Here is a 20,514-nt window from a genome sequence, read left to right as displayed (position 1 = left end):
CAAGGGGGCCATTTTAATAATTAGCGTTGCTAGTGTGTTCTAGGCATTAAAAGTAGCACAAATATATAGTACTCAATGTATATCACTATATACTGTGAAGTGCACATGTGTGTATTCAGTGAAATGTATTTCCAGGCAGCATACTTATTCTGAAATATCAGACTTAAATCCTTGGGGGCCTGGGGTGTGTGGAGGCCGTGGACTTGAGGGGCTGGGGGCCCATTTTAAAATTTCATCTTGGCCCATTCCAACCTTGCTATGCCCCTGGCGGTCACTACACATGGGTTTCTGCACAGCACCTGCACAGAAGAAACTTCCATGTAGAAAATGTGTCTCTTGTAAATTGACCCTGAATTTTCCATCCATGACTGGGATATTTGATTTGAGAGTTAGAGTCAATAATAAAAGAACAGCACACTGCTTGTGACAGGAAGGGGCAAATGACAATGATTTCTTAGTCTGGCAGGGGCTGGTTTTGGCCCTGGCAGAACTTGGTTGTCTGCTCCTGTTGCAAATGCCTCTGTCTAGTGTGGCAAACTAATGTATCCTCCTCCCTCTTGGTGTCAAAGTTAGCACTGGTGTGGTGAATGCACATATACACCATCATGAGCCAACAGTCATCATAAGATAAAGGCTGGCAGGAATCATTCACTGGTTTATAGACCCCACCACCACCACCACCACCACCTTCTTCTTCCCCTATTTTGCTAGTGGCTATTTGGGCAGATGATCCTCTAGGACAAAGTCATGTTTTTTACAAAAAATGAGATGAGACAGAGAAAATGACACTTGGAATCCTCGCATAACTCCTGACTGTTGTTCTAAGTCTACAGAGATGGCTCGTGTTTTCAGGTTTTGATCAACAACCATGGTACAGTGTTCCTTTTAACAGGGATTTCCAGATATTGTTGACTACAAGTCCCATCATTCCTGTTTGGACAGGGGCGCAATTTCAGTGCTTGCCCTAGGTGCTATTTTCCCTAGTTACGCCTCTGCACCTTGGCCGCTGCCAGTCTGTGTAGACAATACTGAGCTAGATGGACCTATGGTCTGACTCAGTATATGGCAGCTTCCTATGTTCCTATGAGATTCTTGTAGAACTAAATACTAAGTATTTATTGGTGAAGTACACATTGTATAGGAAAGACCTAATCTTAATCAATAGAACTACATAATGAATAGGTAGGGAGAGAGAGAGATGTTTCCATCAGCTCTCTAAGAGGAAAGGAAGGGATTCTGACTCAGCACAGGAAATACCTGAAGAGTCATATCAGGGGTTATAGAGTAGGGACAGGTAGAACAGCTAGGGAGACCCTTACTTGCTATCTCTACTCCCAGTGCCCCTAGTGGTCATTAGGATAGTTGGTGCAAAAGGTTGATGCACTGGAACTCCAGCACAGAGTGTGGTGGAACTGGAATCCCCATTCAATGCCATTTGTTTTTCGTCCTTTTTAAAGGAAGAAAGTTTAAACTCTCACTCGTAACTACAAGAACTCCAACATGCAGCCACCTTCTGTTAGGCTTCATCTTTAATACCCATCCTACCCTGGGACACAGCATCAGCATGGAAATGCATGCTTTAAAAATGGCTGCCTCCATGAAAAAATGGAGGCTGCTACATAGTGACTGCTTTTTTCATGGCAGTGGCTACTTTTTTAAAACCTACATTGCCTTGCTAGAAGGAAACTGTGCTTTGAAGTATAGCTGTGAACCAGCTATACCTCAAAGTAAGTCTCACCTCAGATCCACTAAGTGGCCAGAGGTCCACCACTGCTCTCTGTCCTCCAGAGTTGTACCTGCAAAATGGAGGATTTCTGAGATAATGTATGTCCAGTGCCTGGGAAACTCAAAATTTGTTATATGAATTTGAAGTCGTCTTCTTTAGAAATATGGGGAACATTCATGATGCAGTGGTTTCTGACTCCCTGCTTATTTTTTGAGGATGAGAAGATTTGTGAGCGCATCAAAAGGGCACAGTTTTAGCCATCAGTTATTAAAGTTTCATTTTGGTACAGATATTTTATGCTTCCTTGCTTAGATGGAACTATATATGAAGGCTAAGAGGAATGTGGCTTTGTGATATGGAATGCACTTGTATTTCAAGGCTAAGTAGGAGCTATTTATACCCTCCATGTTACCTTAGCTTGCTGGAGTAATCCACATTTTTGGTATATCATGAATGGAGATATCTATAGGAATACCTGAAATTAACTATCAGAAATAAGCCATTTTAAAGTTAAGACCTTTATATTGCATATTTTATCACAATATAGTGAGTATAATCCTCCTTGGTTACGGCTTGCTGGGAAATGAGAATCTCTGGAAGATACATACTCAAAATAGACTTTCTCAAATAAAAAAAAACACCTATAGAATAGCTGTCAGAATAACTTGAACATCAAAGGAAAAGCTGCAGGGAATCTACTCTGTAGAAAGTCTATGGGCAAAATTCCCTTCTTAAGCACCTTTTCTTCAAGAACTCTGGAGAAGCTACCATCATTCATTACAAGAGGGCTTGAACCAGCAGAACACATTAATGACTGAGCCACTTATTATAGTGCAGTTCATCCAGTATTACTCCATTGACTTTGTAAGGATTATTGCCCATTTGTAGCAGTGCGGCTGACCACAGGGTTGAGTATAGGGTGGGCATCCAAGGGAGCTGTAAAAGGAAGATGTGCCTTCTTTAGTTCACAAAATCACAGTTTTTTAAAAAATGATCGTTCTTTACAGAAAGCATTCAGAACACAGTCCCTCTTGTCTCTCTTTGGGGTTGCTATTGCCCTTTCGGTCTAGCTGTCTCTCTTCCTAGGATGACTGCACCAGGAGTGCACACTTTCACCACAGAGAAGAGTGAGTCAGCATGGGGCAGTGAGCGGAATGTTGGCCTTGACTTTGTGGGGAGGCCCAGTCTCAAATCCCTGCTCTGTTGTGAAGCTCAGTGGGTGGACTTGGTCAAATCACTAGGCATGTTTACGTGACCCTCATCAGCATAGGAGAAGTGCTTAGCAAGGGTAGAAGACCCATGCATGCTTCTGATTGGCGGTAACGTAAACCCAAATATCAAGGTAGGAGGAGGGGGGAGTGAGTAAGGCTGTTCACACAAACAGCCCATCCAGGGTAGGGCTGCTCGTGTGAAGTGCCAGGATTGCAGCTGATCCTGGTGTTGCCCCGCTGGGTAGCCCGAGGCTTTTCCCTGGGCATAAGTGCGCCCTTCTCCCTGATTCCCTAGGGTCCCTGATGACAATATGCTGTCATCAGCATATTGATGGCACCGCAGCCTGAACCCACAGATGACCTTTCCCAGAGTTTTCATGTCAATGTTACAGCAGAGGGGATAGAATAGATCCCTCTGGCACCTCATAGGCCAAAGGCCAAGGGATGGAGCAGACATCCGCCAACACCTGAGTATGACCCTCCAGGTAGGAGCAGAGCCACTATATAACTGTGCCCCCAAGCAGGGGTGTAGACTTCTCAGTTTCCCAGGTGTGTGTGCATACAGGGCTAAACCTGGGACAGTCACAGGCGTGTTCATCTATATGTATTCATTATTTATATTTCTAGAAATCATTCTTCATCAACAATTGATTACATAGTTTTAAAAATGGAATATATCTTTTCACTCTGTAGATTGAAGCTCACAATCTAAAGTTAAAATCAAGAAACTGTTTACATCACTCAAACTGGTCAGAATGACAGAAAGTGCATCTGGTGAGGGGAATAGTCTCCTGATGAACCAGGGCAACCCCAACTCCCCTCCCACCTTGCCTTGGCTGATGCTGCATCCGGAAACCCAGTGGGTACAGCAGGGAGAGATTTACATCTTCCCTCCTCATCCCACCAGGTCTCTGTAATGCATGCCAGGTTAGCATGATCATCCAGGATAACCTCCTGCATAGCTGTGGTCTTTGCATTTATGGAACTGGCATTTAATAGCACCAGCTTCAGGCCAGGTGGGCTGCTGAGTTACTGGGGTCTCCTTGGATGGGAGAAGGACTGGAGGGTGTGATGACTTTGATATAGCCAGCATACCATCCTCTCACCTGGCATGTCTTCCTCCCACCGCCATATTGCCCTCTTCCAAGGATCATCTCAGTTGGAAGAGTCTCCTCCAAAGTAGCATGCCCCTCAGACACATATTGTGAGGAGCAACACCTTAATAATGACAAGATATAAAAACAACTCCCTCTTATGAAAACAGAGGTAATATTCCAGATAAACCGCACCCCCTTCTAGTGCTTTGGCCACTGGACACAAACAGTTCCAGGAGTTGTGTTCCAGAGGCAGGGCTGATCAGCTAATCTGGTAGGCGTTATGCAGCTGCTAAAACCCCAGGCAGGTATGGGGAGTGCTGTTCCCATCCGTGTTCTTGCTTTGCAGTCCTACAGGTCTCTGCTGCGCTTCATCCCTCTGACTCCTCCCGCACAACGGCTATTCTCCACAAGGAAAAGAGTCCTTGTGCACTCGCCCTTGGGTTCACTCCAAAGGCTTGCACCCCTGGCCCAAGCTGTCCTTTTGTAGAGGACCTGCAGAGAGGGCTCCACCCAGCAGCAGCAGAACTGCTGCTAAAATATTCCCTAAAGGGAATATCTTATAGTGCCCACACATGCATTCTCCCATTCAAATGCAAACCAGGGCAGACCCTGTTTAGCAAAGGGGACAATGTGTGCTTGCTATCACAATACCAGCTCACCTTCCATTTGTAGCTGGGATTATTACTTTTGTAAGATCCTGTAAAATATTAGTGTCAATATGAGACAGAGTCTGCATCATTAATTATAATCTGTTTGGCAAAGGGGAAAGGTGGAATTTGTGGACCGTGGATTCCAGATGATGGCCAAATATTTACTCACACCATGTCTACTGCAGGCAAAATGACACAGACCAACTGGACCGCCAAGGTAAAGAAGGTTTAATTTTTATCATACTCTGTTTCATGATCTTTCAAACTGCTAGGCTATAAAGCTTGAATGATCAGTAGTTCTTATGGATTAGTCCCACTCCATTTCACTAATTTCATCTATATAAGCTCTCCTCATATTAATGTCCTGATTGTGTTAGGAGTTGATTGCCTAATTTTCCCTCTGCTTCTTCACTTCAGTGGAAATTTAAGAGAGTTAGTGGCTGCAGACATGGTGCAGAATGCTGCTGTTTGGCAAAATTAAAAAGAGCTGCTGCTGTGCTTGAGGATCTCCTGCACATGTCTCTGGAATGGGGAAATTATGTCTGATATTCACTGGTTGCTGCACCAAGAGGTAATGGCTGTGTTTATGTCTAGGTAGCTCCAAGGCAGCCTATCTTTAAGCTGCCATTAGAGGTAATTCATTACAAGTCAAGGAGAAACTCCTAGGAGCAATATTAGCCTATTACTAGCATTCTGATAAGGCAGGGGTGGAAGCAAACCGAGCCTAGGTTAAATGCAGCAAAAATGCAGCCTGTGTGTTGCACGTGCAGCCAAATGGTCAGCTGACCTAGAGTGAGGGCAGTGCTGTTGGAAGTGAATATTTTGGAGCCCTTTCAAAGCGATTGCCAAAAGGGAGGCCGTGGGGTTTTTTGAAGCAGTCGAAAATGTTCATGAAAGGTGGCCCATTTTAATCGTTGTTGTTGATCCAAACTTTTCTCTCTCTTCCATAATACTAGAACTTGGTTCATGCAGTTAAACTGAATGGCAGTGACATTCAGGACAAACACAAGAATGTAGCTTTTCACACAATTAGGTCATTGACACAACTTAAAACTGTGTCCTACCCCGGTTTGGGAACCGTTTGCTCCCAGTTTTTGGTTGTGTGGAAGAAAGCAAGATAAGAGGAAAAACCTGGGTAGCTATTCCTCCTACTTGCTTCCACACAGCCAAAAATTGGGAGTACACACAGCCCCCAAATCTGGGTAGAACACAGTTTTGGATTGTGTGAATGATCTCAATATGTAATTAACATACAGAGTTCACTGCCTTGAGATGTTTTGATGACCACTATCTTCGATGATTTTCAGAAAGGATTAGACACATTTATGGAGTGCAGGTATATCAATAGCTGTTAGTCATGATGGCCAATGAAATCTCCATGTATAGAGAGTGTGTACACATGAACAGGAGATGATGGGGATAAACAGGGCAAGGCTATCACCTGCATGCCCTTCTTGTCATATTCTAGCAGCATCTGGATGACCAACAGAACTTTGGACTAGATGGGCCTTGGTCCGATTCTTGTATCCTCCTTGTTCCTTCCTTTCTTCCTTGCCTTGTAGGTAGTTCTGGTGCATGTGGGTGTGACTTCTCTCATCGCACACATCAGAGTTGGAAGAATGCAAGCAGCTTTGGAAGCCCAAACTATGGTTCTCCCTGCAGTAGGTATGTTATAAAACTCAGCTCAAGTTTTTTAAGGAGAGTTTCACAGAGCACGTGGTATTGTATTGCTCAGAAAAAAGACAAGAGAGCTCTGAATGTTCATTAGGACTGAATGTCTCATTTTCCACACCACTTGAAATTTAGTTTGTCCCTGCTTCTGTGAGGAATGACAATTGTAGAAAAATTTCATCATGTCACAGGGCTGAACACTCATGCTAGAGCCAGTGGCTTCAGGCAGTACAAGTCATATTGGGTATTGAGGGATATGAAGCTGATGTGCTGCATAATTTCTCTGAAGGGTATGGACATATCCTTTATCTGTGGAGAAATGACCCAGCCCAAGGCTTTGCAGTTAAAGAGTTTAGATGGCCAAACTTAGTACCACTTTACGTGTGGACTAGCCCACTCTTAGAAACTTGAGGTCTTGGTTTTCCTCTTATATATTTGTAAATGACTGAAATGCAGTTGGAAAATACAGAGCAAGAGAAAAAAATTGTACTAACTAGTTACTTAAGTGTTGGAAGAAACTGTACTATTTTTTTCTATGTGTAGAAAAGAATGTTTCTTTTTAGTTAATAGCATACTGGCCAAGAATGTGAGTTTAGAGGTGGAAATTCCCAGTTTACATCTCACCTTTTCTATGAACTCACTAAATGACCATTGGCAAGCCTTTATCTCACTCATGCCCATGCAGGGAGGGAAGTAAGCCAACAGCCACTTCCTTGCTCGGTGCTGCTCCACTTTCTCCCTGCATCTGATGCTGCCTCTTGAATGCCTCTGGGGCATCCTCCTCCTCAGTCACTGCTAAGCCGGAAAGGAGAATTATGCTCCCCTCTCTTGTGCTGTTCATGTTGATAGCTATTTCCCTTCATCTTCAGTCTGTGGGGATGATGTTTGCGAAGAGGAAGAGGGCTGTTCCACATGTCCCGCTGACTGTGGTGAATGTCCATTGACAGCCGATGTCAGGATAGCAATTGCCTTACCAGTATGTTTAGTCTGTACTGGTTTTATTCTGACAGTCATGGTAAGTGTCAAGTAGAATTTTGCCATCCCTCTCTTTACCATCCTCTTGCCTGCTCTCCTCCTCTTTTACTCCTTTCTTTTTCTGGTCCCTATTATTTAATCTTGATTTTATAGTACATTGTGGTACAAATAGAAGTTCTGGTTCTTTGTTGGCCCCTTGGGTATATGTGGAAGAGAAGGAGCGGTGACTGGTTCTACTTTGCACAGTAAGAGATCAATTTCAAAAGGGCCTGTTACTTTTAGAGCAAACCCCAAGAGACTGTCTGACAGCTGCGGACTGTTTCTTCTCCTCTGAATTCACAATGCAACCGTCACTTCACTGGGGAATAGTGGAAGTGTACTCACCAACCAACTGCATTCACATTATACTAAATTGGCATTATTCTCACCAAAGAGAATAACGGAGGAGATTTGATTTTCTCTCTTCAAGCTTCTAAGGAAGTACAATAGTTGGAAGAAAATGTAACCTATGGAACTGAAGACCAATTCACACAATGCCACCCCCTGTGTTGATTAGTTAAGTGACCTCAAGTTGGTTTTTGTGGTATGATGGAGTTCCAGTGCATCGACCTTTTGCACCAACTATCCTAATAATCACTAGGGGCATTGGGAGTAGAGATAGTGAGTAAGGGTCTCCCTAACTGTTCTACCTCTCTCCACTCTATGAACTCTGATCTGACTCCTCTGCACTTCCTGTGCTGAGTCACAGTCCTTCCTTTCCTCCTAGAGAGAAGATGAAAACATCTCTCTCCCTCCTTACCTATTCATCATGTATCTATTCATTAGATTAGGTTTAGGTCTTTCCTATCTAAGTGTACTTAACCAATAAATACTTAGTATTTAGTTCTACAAGGATCTCCATGTGTTTTCTCTAAACAGCTGCAATATCCAAACCATCCTCTGCTACCTACTCTGTAACTGGAGTGTGAGCTCATTCTTTAGTGCTCTGCTGTTTTACCTACTGGGGGTAAAAATTAATAACCCCCAACATGATGGCAGCATGTCTTGTTGAAAGTAATCCACATGTGTCAATAAGAATATAATAACAACTAGTTAAAAGCCCCATGATATTTTATAGGCAAGGCAGAATGATGTTTGAGGTGGAAGGGTTTTGACTTTTCTTCACCTCATGACTCTTCTCTTTCTTCCACCCCCCACCATTTTCCTTGTTTCAGCCGTATACCCTGCTGCATTCTAGAAATTATTGGAGAGGACTCTGAGCTGTTTCTCCATGGAGAACCTTGCAATTCTCTCTGAATTTCAATTTTTCAAACTTTTAGCACCATGGAATCCACCCACCCATTCAGCACTCCACTCTCTCTCTGACTTATTGTTGCAATTAAAAAAAAACAAAACCCTCTGAAAGGACTTGTGTGCATATCCATATATTCATATGTCTGCACATACAGCCCCTTATAAAGGAGGGGGCAGGAACGATGCAAGGCTTCTTCCGCCTCTTCGCATGCTCTCTCACTCTCTTTTCATTTCATTCATATGTGTATTATACTGTGAATATACTTGTTGGGTAACTAGTGCATGCAGCAGATGCTTGAACTGAATACTTGCAATGTGAAAAACATACAAGTATATATTATGTATTACAAAACATATATTCATGTTCCTCTACTAAGATTCCCTCCATGTTGGAGCATTTTAGTGCCTGAAGTAGTCCTGAGAATTAGGTGATAGATTCACTTTGAGGAATAACCCATGGTACCTATTACTGGGTAACTGCCTGAGTTTTGAAGATCATCAAATAATACATGCAATTATTGCATGTATAATGTATGAAGTATCTTGGACTAGAGTCAAGTTCTCTTTGCTTCTCACCAAATCATCCAGAAGTGGGTGTTAAGGTCACTCCCTTTAGATACGATGCTTGCTTAAAAAAAATACCAGTGTTTGTACAAGTACACATGGCTTTGAACATAGGATACTGTACATTTAACCATCAACCAGCCATCCTCTTCGATGCTATTATGCTGTTGAAATTAATTGAGTTGCTGTTGGGAGATAGATTTGGCTTGTTGTTTCTTTAGTGGTTCCAGTATCAAAAGCAAAAAATGTTTTGGGATGAAAGCTGGATTATAGACTTCAACTGCATCAAACAAGGTATGTAAATATGAACATTATTATAGCCATTAGGGACAAGCAACTGGGGTTCTATGTGCCAGTCCACCCCCAGGGGCCTCCCACCTGGTCCCCTGCATGGCCATTCACCCCAGACAGTCTCCCCTCTTGTGTCTTGGTCAATTTCTCCCAAGATAAAATATGGACAAAGGCAAAATAATCATGTATGTATGTATGTATGTATGTATGTATGTATGTATGTATGTATGTATGTATGTATTTAAAATATATATGCCCCGCCCCTCCAGTGCACTACTGCTAGGGGCAGCTCACAACAATAATCTCATCTCCTACCCACCCTCATTGTGAACTGTGAGAGAACTGTTGGCAGAGTGCTCTCTTTGTGCTACACACTCCCATAAGAATGAAGTGTTAAGGCATACCCTTAAGGAAAGGCTTAGCCTCTGTTGCTGTTCATACAGGGAAGAAGAGTGTAACATGCTGAGTCAGTGGGCAGATCCAATGTTGCTGGCCCTCCAGCTTTTGCTCAGTTGAAAATATGGCCCCTGTTAGGGGGGAAAGAAGTTTCTAACCAGGGTATTGCATCTTTCTGCATTTATGCATATTTCTGTTTATAATATTTAGAACCTCACATTAGTCTCACTAACGTCTTTGGAACAAACAGGACCATATGGCAACTTTTAAAAAGTGGTGATTCTCTTTATTTAGCAGGGGAAGAGCAGCTGACCCTATCCATCCCCAGCACAGCATCCCTCTAGGGATTTGCCTGAACCGGTTCGGTGGTCCTTTTCCAGACTGCTGAACTGGTCTGGAGGTCCAGCGGATCGGATGGTTCGGGCGGGGGGGGGTACCTGTATGGTACCAGGAGGGTGTTCTTACTCCCCCTCACTGTGTTTCCCCCACGAGCACTGTCCCCAAAATCACTGGCGCAGGGCTGCAGTGAACCTTCTTGCTACCCAGGTCAGCATCATTCCTGATGTGACTGGTGTGCATGTGCATGTCGCACACGCGCACCAGCCAGTTCCGGTCTGACACTGACCAGGGTGGCAAGAAGGTATGCTGCCACCCCGCACCAGCAATTTTTTGCACAGCTCCGGTGGGGGAAATGGTGTGTGTGTGTGTGTGTGTGTGTGTGTGTGTGTGTGTGTGTGTAAGAGCTCCCTCCTGGTCCCTTAACGGTAATCCCCCACACATCTGAACCGTCGCTTGGATGGTTCATGCACATCCCTACATCTCTCCAGTGGCTGTTGATAGTGTATGTCTTATGTTTCCTTTTTTTAGATTGTGAGCCCTTTGGGGACAGGGAGCCATTTTATTAATTTATACCAACGTAAACTTACTTTGGGAACTTTTATTGAAAAGTGGTATATAAATATTTGTCATATTAGTATTCGTCATATTGGCCATATTATTCACAGTCCTTTTTCATGAATAAGACCTGTGAGCCTGTGATCAATTTGGAGGTCCAATCCTCGCAGGCTCCTGTCTGTGCCTCTGCAGAACAAGAAATTTCAGGAGGTGCTAGAGTACTATACCAGATGTGGCTAAGATGCCATCTGGAAAGTCCTATCCAGATTTATAATAGCCATCCCTGCCTTTCCAAGGTAGTGCAGAAAATGTATCAGCTATAAACATAATATATCATTTTCAGTCTGATTATCTCAAGCAAGAGTTTATGAAGTTAACAAAATATACTACTGCCACTTGTGGTCTTGGAGCTGATTTCATTATGTTTTATTATTGCAGAATATGGATTTGTTATTTTTTTGATGGAGTGGGATATAATACATTAGTAGCCTGCACAAAAGATATTAGGCTAACAAATGTCTTTTACTGAAAAGTAACAAGATCAGACAAATTATTAGTGCTGCAGTCAGCCTGGATCTTGTAAAAGAAAACATCCCAAATTGAGAGGCATAAATTAAGCATTCAAAGGATAAGCAGGAAAAAGAGATTATAGCTTCATTAATTAAAATATATGGAAAGCTGATGGAAAAAGTAACTGTGGACAGAGCTACACAGTAAGAAGGAAGATGAAACAGAAAATAAATTAAGAAGATAGTGTTTTTATGTTAAAACAAAATCTTATGCAAAAGCAAAGGTTCATTGATAAGACTAAAATTTGTTAAATACAGGAGTTCAGCTTCATTTATATAAGAGGCTGCCTTACTCTGAGTTAAAAAGAAAAGTGGAGAAATAACCCAGATGCATGGTATAAAATAAACATGAATGTGCTGTATTTCTTCAGTATATTAAAAATCTAGCATCTATATCATTCAAAATAAGCATATTGTGCAAATAAGCAAATTGTTCAGGAAATGCAGAAAAGCTCCACAGTGAAAAATGGGGTGGGAAAAATAGTGTACTCTGCCATGAGCTCCTTGGATCTCAGTGTAATTAATCAATAAAATAAAGGGGCCAGCCAACCAAATAACTCCCAGTGGTTTTGGGTTGTGATAATGTGTGAGCTTTCTTGCCAATGCACCTATCAATAACCCACATCTACATTCCTGTTTAATCCCTTAATAACACTTAGATTGCATCAGAAGGACCACAATGGGGAGTGCCTTGAGTGTGCCACATGCACCCAGTGCTTCCAACACCAGCTGTGTCACAGCACTGAGCTCCTGTACAGCCGCTGCCAATGCACCCAAGATGAACTACTTCACACAGACTGGGATATAGTAGGTGCATTTTGCAGTCACTTCCTTTGAGTCTGCTGCCCTTTTAGCATGCCATCAGATTGTATTTCTTAAAAATCTGATGCTTTTTGTGCTTCTTAAAAAAAAAAGGCTTTTATTATTGTTTTGCTTTTGTTTGTTTATTTTAACTATATATGCCTCCTTGAGCACTTCCCTTTTTTTGAAACTGAAAAGGTCAGTTGTAAATGTTAGATTTTCTCAAAGAAAGAAAAAGATTTCTGTCCTGGATCCCTGGCATGTATGTGTAGCCCCCTCCCCCAAGCCAGGCCTATTTCTGATCTCAGTTTTTCAGGAAAAGCAGCTGGGAGAAAAGGTATGGGGCAGGCAAACACTCAGTACCCCCTCTAACAATATTCTCACTTGAAATTGCCCCAGTGTGACCCCTCATTTGAAGACATGAGCCTGCCACCATCACACTGAATGCTTCTTTAAGGTGCCATGGCACTTTTTCTTTCTACTGCTGCTACAGGCAAAGATGTTAACATCTAGATGGAGAACCATGTCAATGGGGCAGATGATGTTGTTCTTTCTCATACCAGCATTGTTTCCCGGGGGCTGGGGTGGGGACACAGATTGTGTATATATGGTAAGCCTCAGTGTTCAGCAAGTATTCTCTAGTTTTGAATGAACTTTGCGCTCCCAAAGTATCTTCATTCATGCCATGTACTCAGGTTTTTAGAATGTTGGTAATGAGAGAAGCATCTTTGTATTCCTCCAGTGATGGCAGAACAGTTGCCATCAAGAAAATAATGAACAAGACATTTACCCTGACCAAGACCATACGTACGGAAGTCAAGCAAGTCAGGTAAGTTATGAAAATTCGTGCCTTTCAGCAGTAGCCCAGATTCCACGGATGCCTGGAGCCATGAGTAAAAGAGCCTTTTTGTATGAGTTAGGAAACGCAAGGCCTCAACAACAGTGGAATCTTCCCCACTCCATTTTCTGTTTTGTCTCAATATACTTTGTCTTTAGGTCCCTCCCTTCTCACTTGATCCTCTGTCTCTCTCTTTGTTGCTTTGGCTGATAGAAATTCTGGTGCCTCTCTAATATGACCTACATTAGATCTTTGTCCACTTCTTTGCTGTTTGGCAGATCATGGACAAAAGATAGTGACTTCCCGATGATTATTCTTTTCAGCTATGAATGCTCAGTAGTTGTTGAATTGCAGCTGATTTTAATGTCCCTCCTCAAGGAAATGCTTCTGTTGCGTGGAAATGGCATTTCTTCAGTGTTCAAAATGCAATACAGTTGCAAAACAGTATTTGCAATACAGTGTTGTGTCTCTGGGAAAATGAGACATGGTAAAGGCACACTCTGACTAGGAGGAGGGGAAAGACTTGTGGTGGTGAAAAAGCTGTTTATGGGCTAATTCAGAAAATGCCTGACATGTTTTGAGCATTCTGTTCTTCTTCAAAGGCAATTATCAGTGAGGCTATTCACATGATGGGACAAAATCAGGCTAGCCTCTGCTAGCCTGATTTTGTCCCATTGCGTGAACCACCAGAATTGGCTGTGAGCCTGGTGGTTCCTGAGCGGGTAACCCGCTCAAGTAACACGCCCCTTAAACCAGGTGTGTGGAGCGAGCGCTCCGCAAACCCATTTTCTCTAATTGTGAGTGGCCACGCTGCGGCTACTCACGAGGAGACCCCTGACCGGAAGGCTGAAAAGCAGCCACCCAGCTCAAGGGGTCTCTCCAGCATGCCCTGCGCACTTGCACAGGGCATGCTGGAGCTTACAGGGGCTGCGTGGCCCCCGAACTCCCTAGCCCCCACCAGCTCTGTCATGGAGCCGGCAGTCGTGTGGGTGGCCGATCCAGCTGCCTAGGCAGGCTTCCCAATCGTCTGTGGGGAGAGCAGGCTTAGCCCGCTCTCCCCGCATACCTGGACAAAGCGGGTCTCACTGATTGTGAGACCCGCCTCATTGTCTCACCAACTTTTGTTTAGAATTTTCTTTATCTCACTGGAGTCCATCTGAAAATAATCAGGTATCCTCTGAATTATTCCTCTCAGCACCATGGGTCTTTTCCTTTCTGTTCATCCTTTTTTTTTTTTTTTTGCATCATGTTGTGACTATCTCTGCAGATAAACTCTTAGACAGGGGCCGGGGTGTAACTCCTTTTTTATTTCCACAGAGAACTAGACCACCCAAACCTCTGCAAATTCATTGGAGGCTGTACTGAGGTACCAAATACTGCCATAATAACTGAATACTGCCCTAAAGGAAGTTTGAGTGATGTGCTGCTCAATGAAGACATCCCTTTAAACTGGGGCTTCAGGTGAGAGCGCAGTGATGGGGGAAAGTCAGTTGAGCTTTCTTATTCCCAAAGTGAGAGGGCCAGGTAAAGAAGCCAAAACCTAGGGACAAAGTAGATGTGACTACAGTGAATGTGTTTGCCACTGAAAATACAGTCATCCCCTGCATACCATGGTTTTTACCAACCGCGGTTTTGAGTATATGCAAATGGGAAATTGTGACAGGTCTTGCCAACTGAACTGAGTATCTATGTTTGGCGAGGGTTTTTTTAGTGATTTTGGAGGAGTTTCAGCTATTTTGGTGGGTTCAGAGGTTCGATCTGCTCATTCCTCTTGGTGACCCTTGCTGAACTTACTGTCCCTTGCCAATTTAAAATGCCTTTGAATGATTTGGGGGGTTCAAAAACTGTCCAGAGGTTCGATCTGCTTGTTCTTCTTGGTGACTCTTGGCAATATGACAGGATTTATTTTTATTTTTAGCAAAAATTATTTTGATTTTTTCCCTTTATTTTTAGGTCTTTTTGTGGTCATGGTTCCCCTAACCCCGTTTCCCATAGACTTTTATGTCTCACCAACCGCGAATTTGCCAATGGCAAGGTTTTGCCAGAATGGAACCCTAGCAGTTGGCAAGGGATGACTGTAGCAACTACATGTCTAGTTATTTCCCTCTCCTTCTGATGCAAATCACCCCAGATTCAATTTGGATTTGGATTTGATTTGATTTGGATTGATTCAGACTACTTATAAAGGTCCTAGGGCCACCAAATCTGGGTGGTGGGTAGGCCCCCATGGGTGCCACCTACCACCAAAATCTTCAAGGCAGTGGGGCACCTGGTTGATTTTTAATGATTTTCTTTTTAGTTTTTACTGATTTTGTATATTTCACCATAGGAAATAATGGGAATTTGAAGTTGCCCTTTCCCAACCCTATCATTGACCCCCAGCTTTCATTAAAAAAAAACCCCCACTAAGCTCTAGACCTTGTAGAAATGGAGTTATGGAGTAAAATGTGCAGTCACTATTTTTCAAGTGTTTGGATTCTTTGGTGTATAATATTTCTTCAATGAATCCCTATGAGGATTCATTGCACACCTTCATTTCTTCTGTTCGTTTTGACTGTCTTTGGACAGTGCCAACTGTCAACTGCCATGTACCAACTACACCCCCCAATCCCACCTGCAAGGCAGTGGGGTACTCAGTTTATTTTTTAGGAATATTGAAGTGTTTAGATTCTTTGGTGTCTAATAACGTTTCCTCATAAGTCACCTTAAATGGCACAGTGGGGGAAATGCTTAACTAATGAGCAGAAGGTTGCTGGTTCGAACCCCCACTGTTATGTGTACCAGGCAGCAGTGATATAGGAAAATGCTGAAAGGCATCATCTCATACTGCACAGGAGGAGGCAATGGTAAACCCCTCCTGTATTCTACCAAAAGAAAAGCACAGTGCTCTGTGGTTGCCAGGAGTCAAAGTCGACTTGATGGCACACTTTACTTTAATGTTTCCTCATAATTATACCCTATGAGGATTTATTATACACTTTCATTTCTTCTGTTCATTTTGACCTCACTGCTTTGTGGGTGGGGGTGGGGAATTAGTGCCATCCCATGTGCCAACTACCCCCCAACCCACAAGCCACTGGGTACTCACTTTATATTTTAGGAATTTTTGAGGTGTTTAGACTCTTTGCTGTGTAATAAATCCTCATAGGGATTCATTATGAGGAAAGGTTATTAGACACAAAAGAGTCTAAATACTTGAAAACATTTCTAGAACATACACACTGAGTAGTACCCCACTGCCTTGTGGGTGGGAAGTGTGTGTAGTTGGCACATGACTGTTGGCACTGTCCAAAGACAGTCAAAATGAATAGAAGAAAGTGTGTAATTAATCCTCATAGGGATTCATTGAGGAAAAGTTATTATACACCAAAGAATCCAAACACTTGAAAAATAGAGACCACACATTTCGCTCCATTACTTCAATTCTACAAGGGCTAGAGCTTAGCTTTTTAAAAAAATGAAAGCTGGGAATCTGGGGAAATTCATAGGAGGAATCTGAATCTCAAATCAATTCAAATTGAATCTGGGGTGATTTGATTTGGACCCGAATCTAGCCAATGGACCACAGGGGTGATTTGTTCTATCTCCAAATCAGCTAGATTTGGGGACAAATTGATTTGTACCCAAATTGATTCGCACATCCCTACCACACAGGACATTTCCCTACTCCAGCTGTGCATAATTAGCTTTGGGGTGTGTACATGGTGTGGGAACACTCTATTTGACAGCATTCCATCATGCATTTCCTGAACAAAATACAAGGGGAATAATCTAATAAAGATTATTGAGATTAGGTTGACATCTGGCTGCCATTTGAAATGGCAAATGCATGTTTACCATAAAGGTGACATCTAGAGCTAGTTCACATGTACAGCTTTATTGTATTTAACACTAATAGCGGTTGTAACAACAGTACACCCAAACGTGAAAAACTGCTGTTAAGAACAAAAGTTATCTCCAATCTTCCCCAACTAACTCAGATTTGTACCCGAGATCTTTCCTATGGTTCACCACTGATAACAGCAGTTATCTCTGGAGATTCAGCACCATCCCCCACATCCTTCCCTCTCTTCCCTTTTCTGTCTGGCAACAGCGACCTGCCGTGAAATTTAAAGAGACGCAAACCTCCTAATAATTCCTACTTCAAGGTGCTGTAAAGTCTTTTGTTTCCCAGTAAAGTAAAATCAAAAGCAAGCCACACTTCTACAGCTGCAATCCTCTGCACTTCTACTTAAAAGGAAGCCCATTGAACGAAATCATTTACTTCTGTACAATCCCATTTGTTTACTGCAGGGCAACGGAGCTGTCCTGGGCAGGGAGAGAGAACTGTCACTTACTTAAGAGGAAGGCCATTGAACTGAATCATTTACTTCTGAGTCATCCCAGCAAACTGTTCTCAAAACTCAGGAAAAACAAATACTATTTCATGAAGCCTGTGCCCTTCACAGCTACAACCTGTTTCCAGGGCCGTAACTATAATAGGGCAAGGGGGCCCTATTATAGTTGTCTGGAGGCCCACTGCCTTGGGAGGGGGGGCAGAGGCAAGTCACATGACTGACTCTCCCAGCCGTGCACCGCACAGGCTTCCTTCAGTTGTATTCATCCTCCGAAATTGATGTGAATGTTAAGACCTGGAGCTACCAGAACAGCATGTCTTTCTCTAGCACCATTCAATGACTGGCATCGTCCACAAGCTGAGCTTCAGTGTGGGGGGGGGGGGATTTTAAAATCTTGTTTCTGGGCCCACTCCAACCCTGCTACGCCCCTGCCTGTTTCGGATCTTATATTGATGTTTCAGACTTAGCAAGGGCTCCCCTCTTGTTCAACTACAGTTAGGCTAACATGAGTTGTACGCCTGCAGCACAAATTGCTGTTAGGAATTTTAACTCTGGTTGGTGCTAATTGCATTTAACTTGTACATGTGAATTGGCTCCTAGTTTGAACCTTGATTAGATTACAGATAGGCCAGATATAGACTTCTAGAGATGTGTACTCTAGCAACTCAGAACAAAGAACCAAAATTTAACATGTAATAATGTGGTTATTTTTGAGAAAATACCGGCTCACATGTTGTGCAGTGAGCTGGCTGTCTTAACAGGTGTGCTTGCTGCGTCTTTGGCACTTTAAACCCCACCAACATGGCTTGAGAAGGTGGAGAGGCTCCATTCTTTCTAAGGAATGTATCCTTGCATTCCCACTGCGACTCCCATTGGGAATAATGGAGGTAGCAGCAGGAGTGTGAGGATGCACACCTTAATAGGCATGGAGCCTCCCTGCCTTGGCAAGCTGCATTAGTTTAAAGTGCCAAGGACACAGCAAGCATGCCTGTCATTTAGGCAGTGTGTGAGCCATGGTCAGGTGTTCTGGGGTGTGTGTGTGTGTGTGTGTGTGTGTGTGTGTGTGTGTGTGTGTGCGCGCGCGCGTGCGTGCGTGTGTGTGTGGTTTTTTTAAAAAACTGTTTCTTATTGTAAGAATATCTGCTCCACCTCTTTTCTAAAAAAAAAGATTGAAAATATATCTATTGCATTATCTATAAATATATTGTATTATGTTTATATATCATGATAAACAATATTATAACACATTATAATTTCCTCTTTTCTTATACAATATACAATGAAGCTATAACTCCAAAAGCGTATTAATTAAAATAACAAATATGCAGGTCTTGCTGGTGGGATTTTGGTTAGAAGCTTATCTTCAGAGACAAAACAGTAAAGGAAAACTGTATGGCAAAATGTAGTCTGCATTGTTTGGGTGTTCTTTTTAGCAACATTTTTAAAAAATCCTCATTGACTTTCAAAATGATGAGCTATTATGTGTATATCATTTCACCAGATGGCTTTTAAAAAAGAGAGAGAGAATATGGGATTTTAATCACAGTGGAACATCATTAGGTAGGTAAGATGATAGTGTGATTCAGAAATTGGGGTTCCCCCCCCCATTCGAGGGGAAAGAAATAACACTTCTTTGTGATCAGATACTGATTCAGTCAGATTTTTATTTAATTACTCTGGGTAGGACTCTTGTGTTTTTTAAAATGACTGTTGCACAGTGCCTAGTAACTTAAGGCCCTAACTAGGTGTTATGAGGGATTTGTGCCTCCATTCCATTGGCTGCCACTTGCAAAGGGGTAAATAAGTACTGAACACAATAACGATATGCCATGTACCTCTTTTCACTGGATAGACAGAGGAGATGAAAGTTATAAACAACCTCACTTCTTGTTTATTGCTAGTTTGGGCCTTAAGTAGTTTCTAAATAAAATAAGATAACCATCCCTTTTCAAAAACTAGTCACAAACTCCTCTGTTTATCAGGATGTAAGAAAGCATTTTAAACTAGGGATATAGGTGTTTCACTGCTGACATCTCTATATATTCATAGCCACATTTGCCTTGGTAGCACCAATGTCAGCCTGGAAAAAAACACATCTAGACACAAAAAATGAATGACAAGATTTGAATCAAATTCAGCATGATAATGGAGGTGTATTGCTTCTCTTCCTTCATCACCAATTTCCTTTTAAATAGCTTTGCACCTTTTCTAAAAGTGTGCAAAATTTCACCAAAAAGGGAGAGATGTCCTGTAGGGAATGAAAATACATACAAAATAACCCCCCTGCCACATTTTAGTTTTGCATTACATAGAAGCAACGCACTGCAGCATGCAAGCCTGAAATCATCACTGAAATCGTCAGCTATTCATTTCATTGAACTTTTGAAGCTTTAATCTTGAGAGACTAAAAGAAACTTCTATAGGGCATTAACTTTATTTCCCACAACCCTCAGGTTTTCTTTTGCCACTGACATTGTCCAGGGAATGGCATATCTTCACCAGCATAGAATTTATCATGGGCGGTTAAAGTCCACTAACTGTGTCATTGATGACCGCTGGGTTTGTAAGATTTCAGGTAAGGAGAAAAGAAGATGAAGAAGCTCGTTCTGACATTATGAAAAGATAAAATGTGTTATGTTGCCATCATCTTCATTGTGATTATTGTCATCATTATCACATATATGCAAAAACTATGAAGCTACAGTATGAGTGCATGCACATGAACAACCCCACCTGGGATTGTCCAGGGTAGGGCTGCTCATGTGGTGTGCCGTGCAATGCCCTGCCAGATAGCCCAAGTTTTCTACCCAGGCTTTTACTGAAGTAGAAATGTACGAAAGCACCATTCTACCCCAGTCGCTGGTCGTGTGGCTGCTTGGGATGCCTGCAGCCCGAAGAGCCACAGAGTCAGGCACTGTTCCCTTTAATGTGTGCGCATGTGTACACACGCACACATTTTCTGATGTCTGCTCAGTTAATTTTGGATCCCGCTCAGCTTGAACCAGGAAGGCCCCACTCTGAATGCATTTGCGCGCACACTGCCTTGATACTGCCGCCCAGAATAAAATTCATTCCGCACACAGATGAACGCAATTAGAGAGGACACTGGAGCTAGGTGAGTAGAGCGCTCAGCAGTAGGGAAATCCCTCAGTGCACCATGCTCCATGCACGGTGCATTGTGGGATTTCTGGAGGATTGGCT

General features: G+C 42.7%; 1 protein-coding gene across 7 annotated transcripts in view; it reads left to right on the top strand.

Moving 5' to 3' along the window:
* Positions 1-20,514, top strand: part of LOC128347892 (atrial natriuretic peptide receptor 1-like) — a 90,467-nt gene that overhangs the window by 38,313 nt on the left and 31,640 nt on the right. For all 7 annotated transcript variants that reach the window (XM_053303158.1, XM_053303157.1, XM_053303160.1 and 4 more), the window contains 8 exons: positions 4,797-4,901; positions 6,247-6,349; positions 7,225-7,370; positions 9,409-9,481; positions 11,997-12,144; positions 12,881-12,967; positions 14,294-14,437; positions 19,767-19,888. In XM_053303158.1, the coding sequence (XP_053159133.1) occupies positions 4,797-4,901; positions 6,247-6,349; positions 7,225-7,370; positions 9,409-9,481; positions 11,997-12,144; positions 12,881-12,967; positions 14,294-14,437; positions 19,767-19,888 (928 nt within the window). The remainder of the gene's footprint in view (positions 1-4,796; positions 4,902-6,246; positions 6,350-7,224; positions 7,371-9,408; positions 9,482-11,996; positions 12,145-12,880; positions 12,968-14,293; positions 14,438-19,766; positions 19,889-20,514) is intronic.

The sequence above is a fragment of the Hemicordylus capensis genome, chromosome 2 (genome assembly GCF_027244095.1).
Source record: "Hemicordylus capensis ecotype Gifberg chromosome 2, rHemCap1.1.pri, whole genome shotgun sequence".
Lineage (NCBI taxonomy): Eukaryota > Metazoa > Chordata > Lepidosauria > Squamata > Cordylidae > Hemicordylus > Hemicordylus capensis.
The sequence above is the reverse complement of the archived record's forward strand: the minus strand, read 5'-3'. Positions and strand labels throughout refer to the sequence as shown.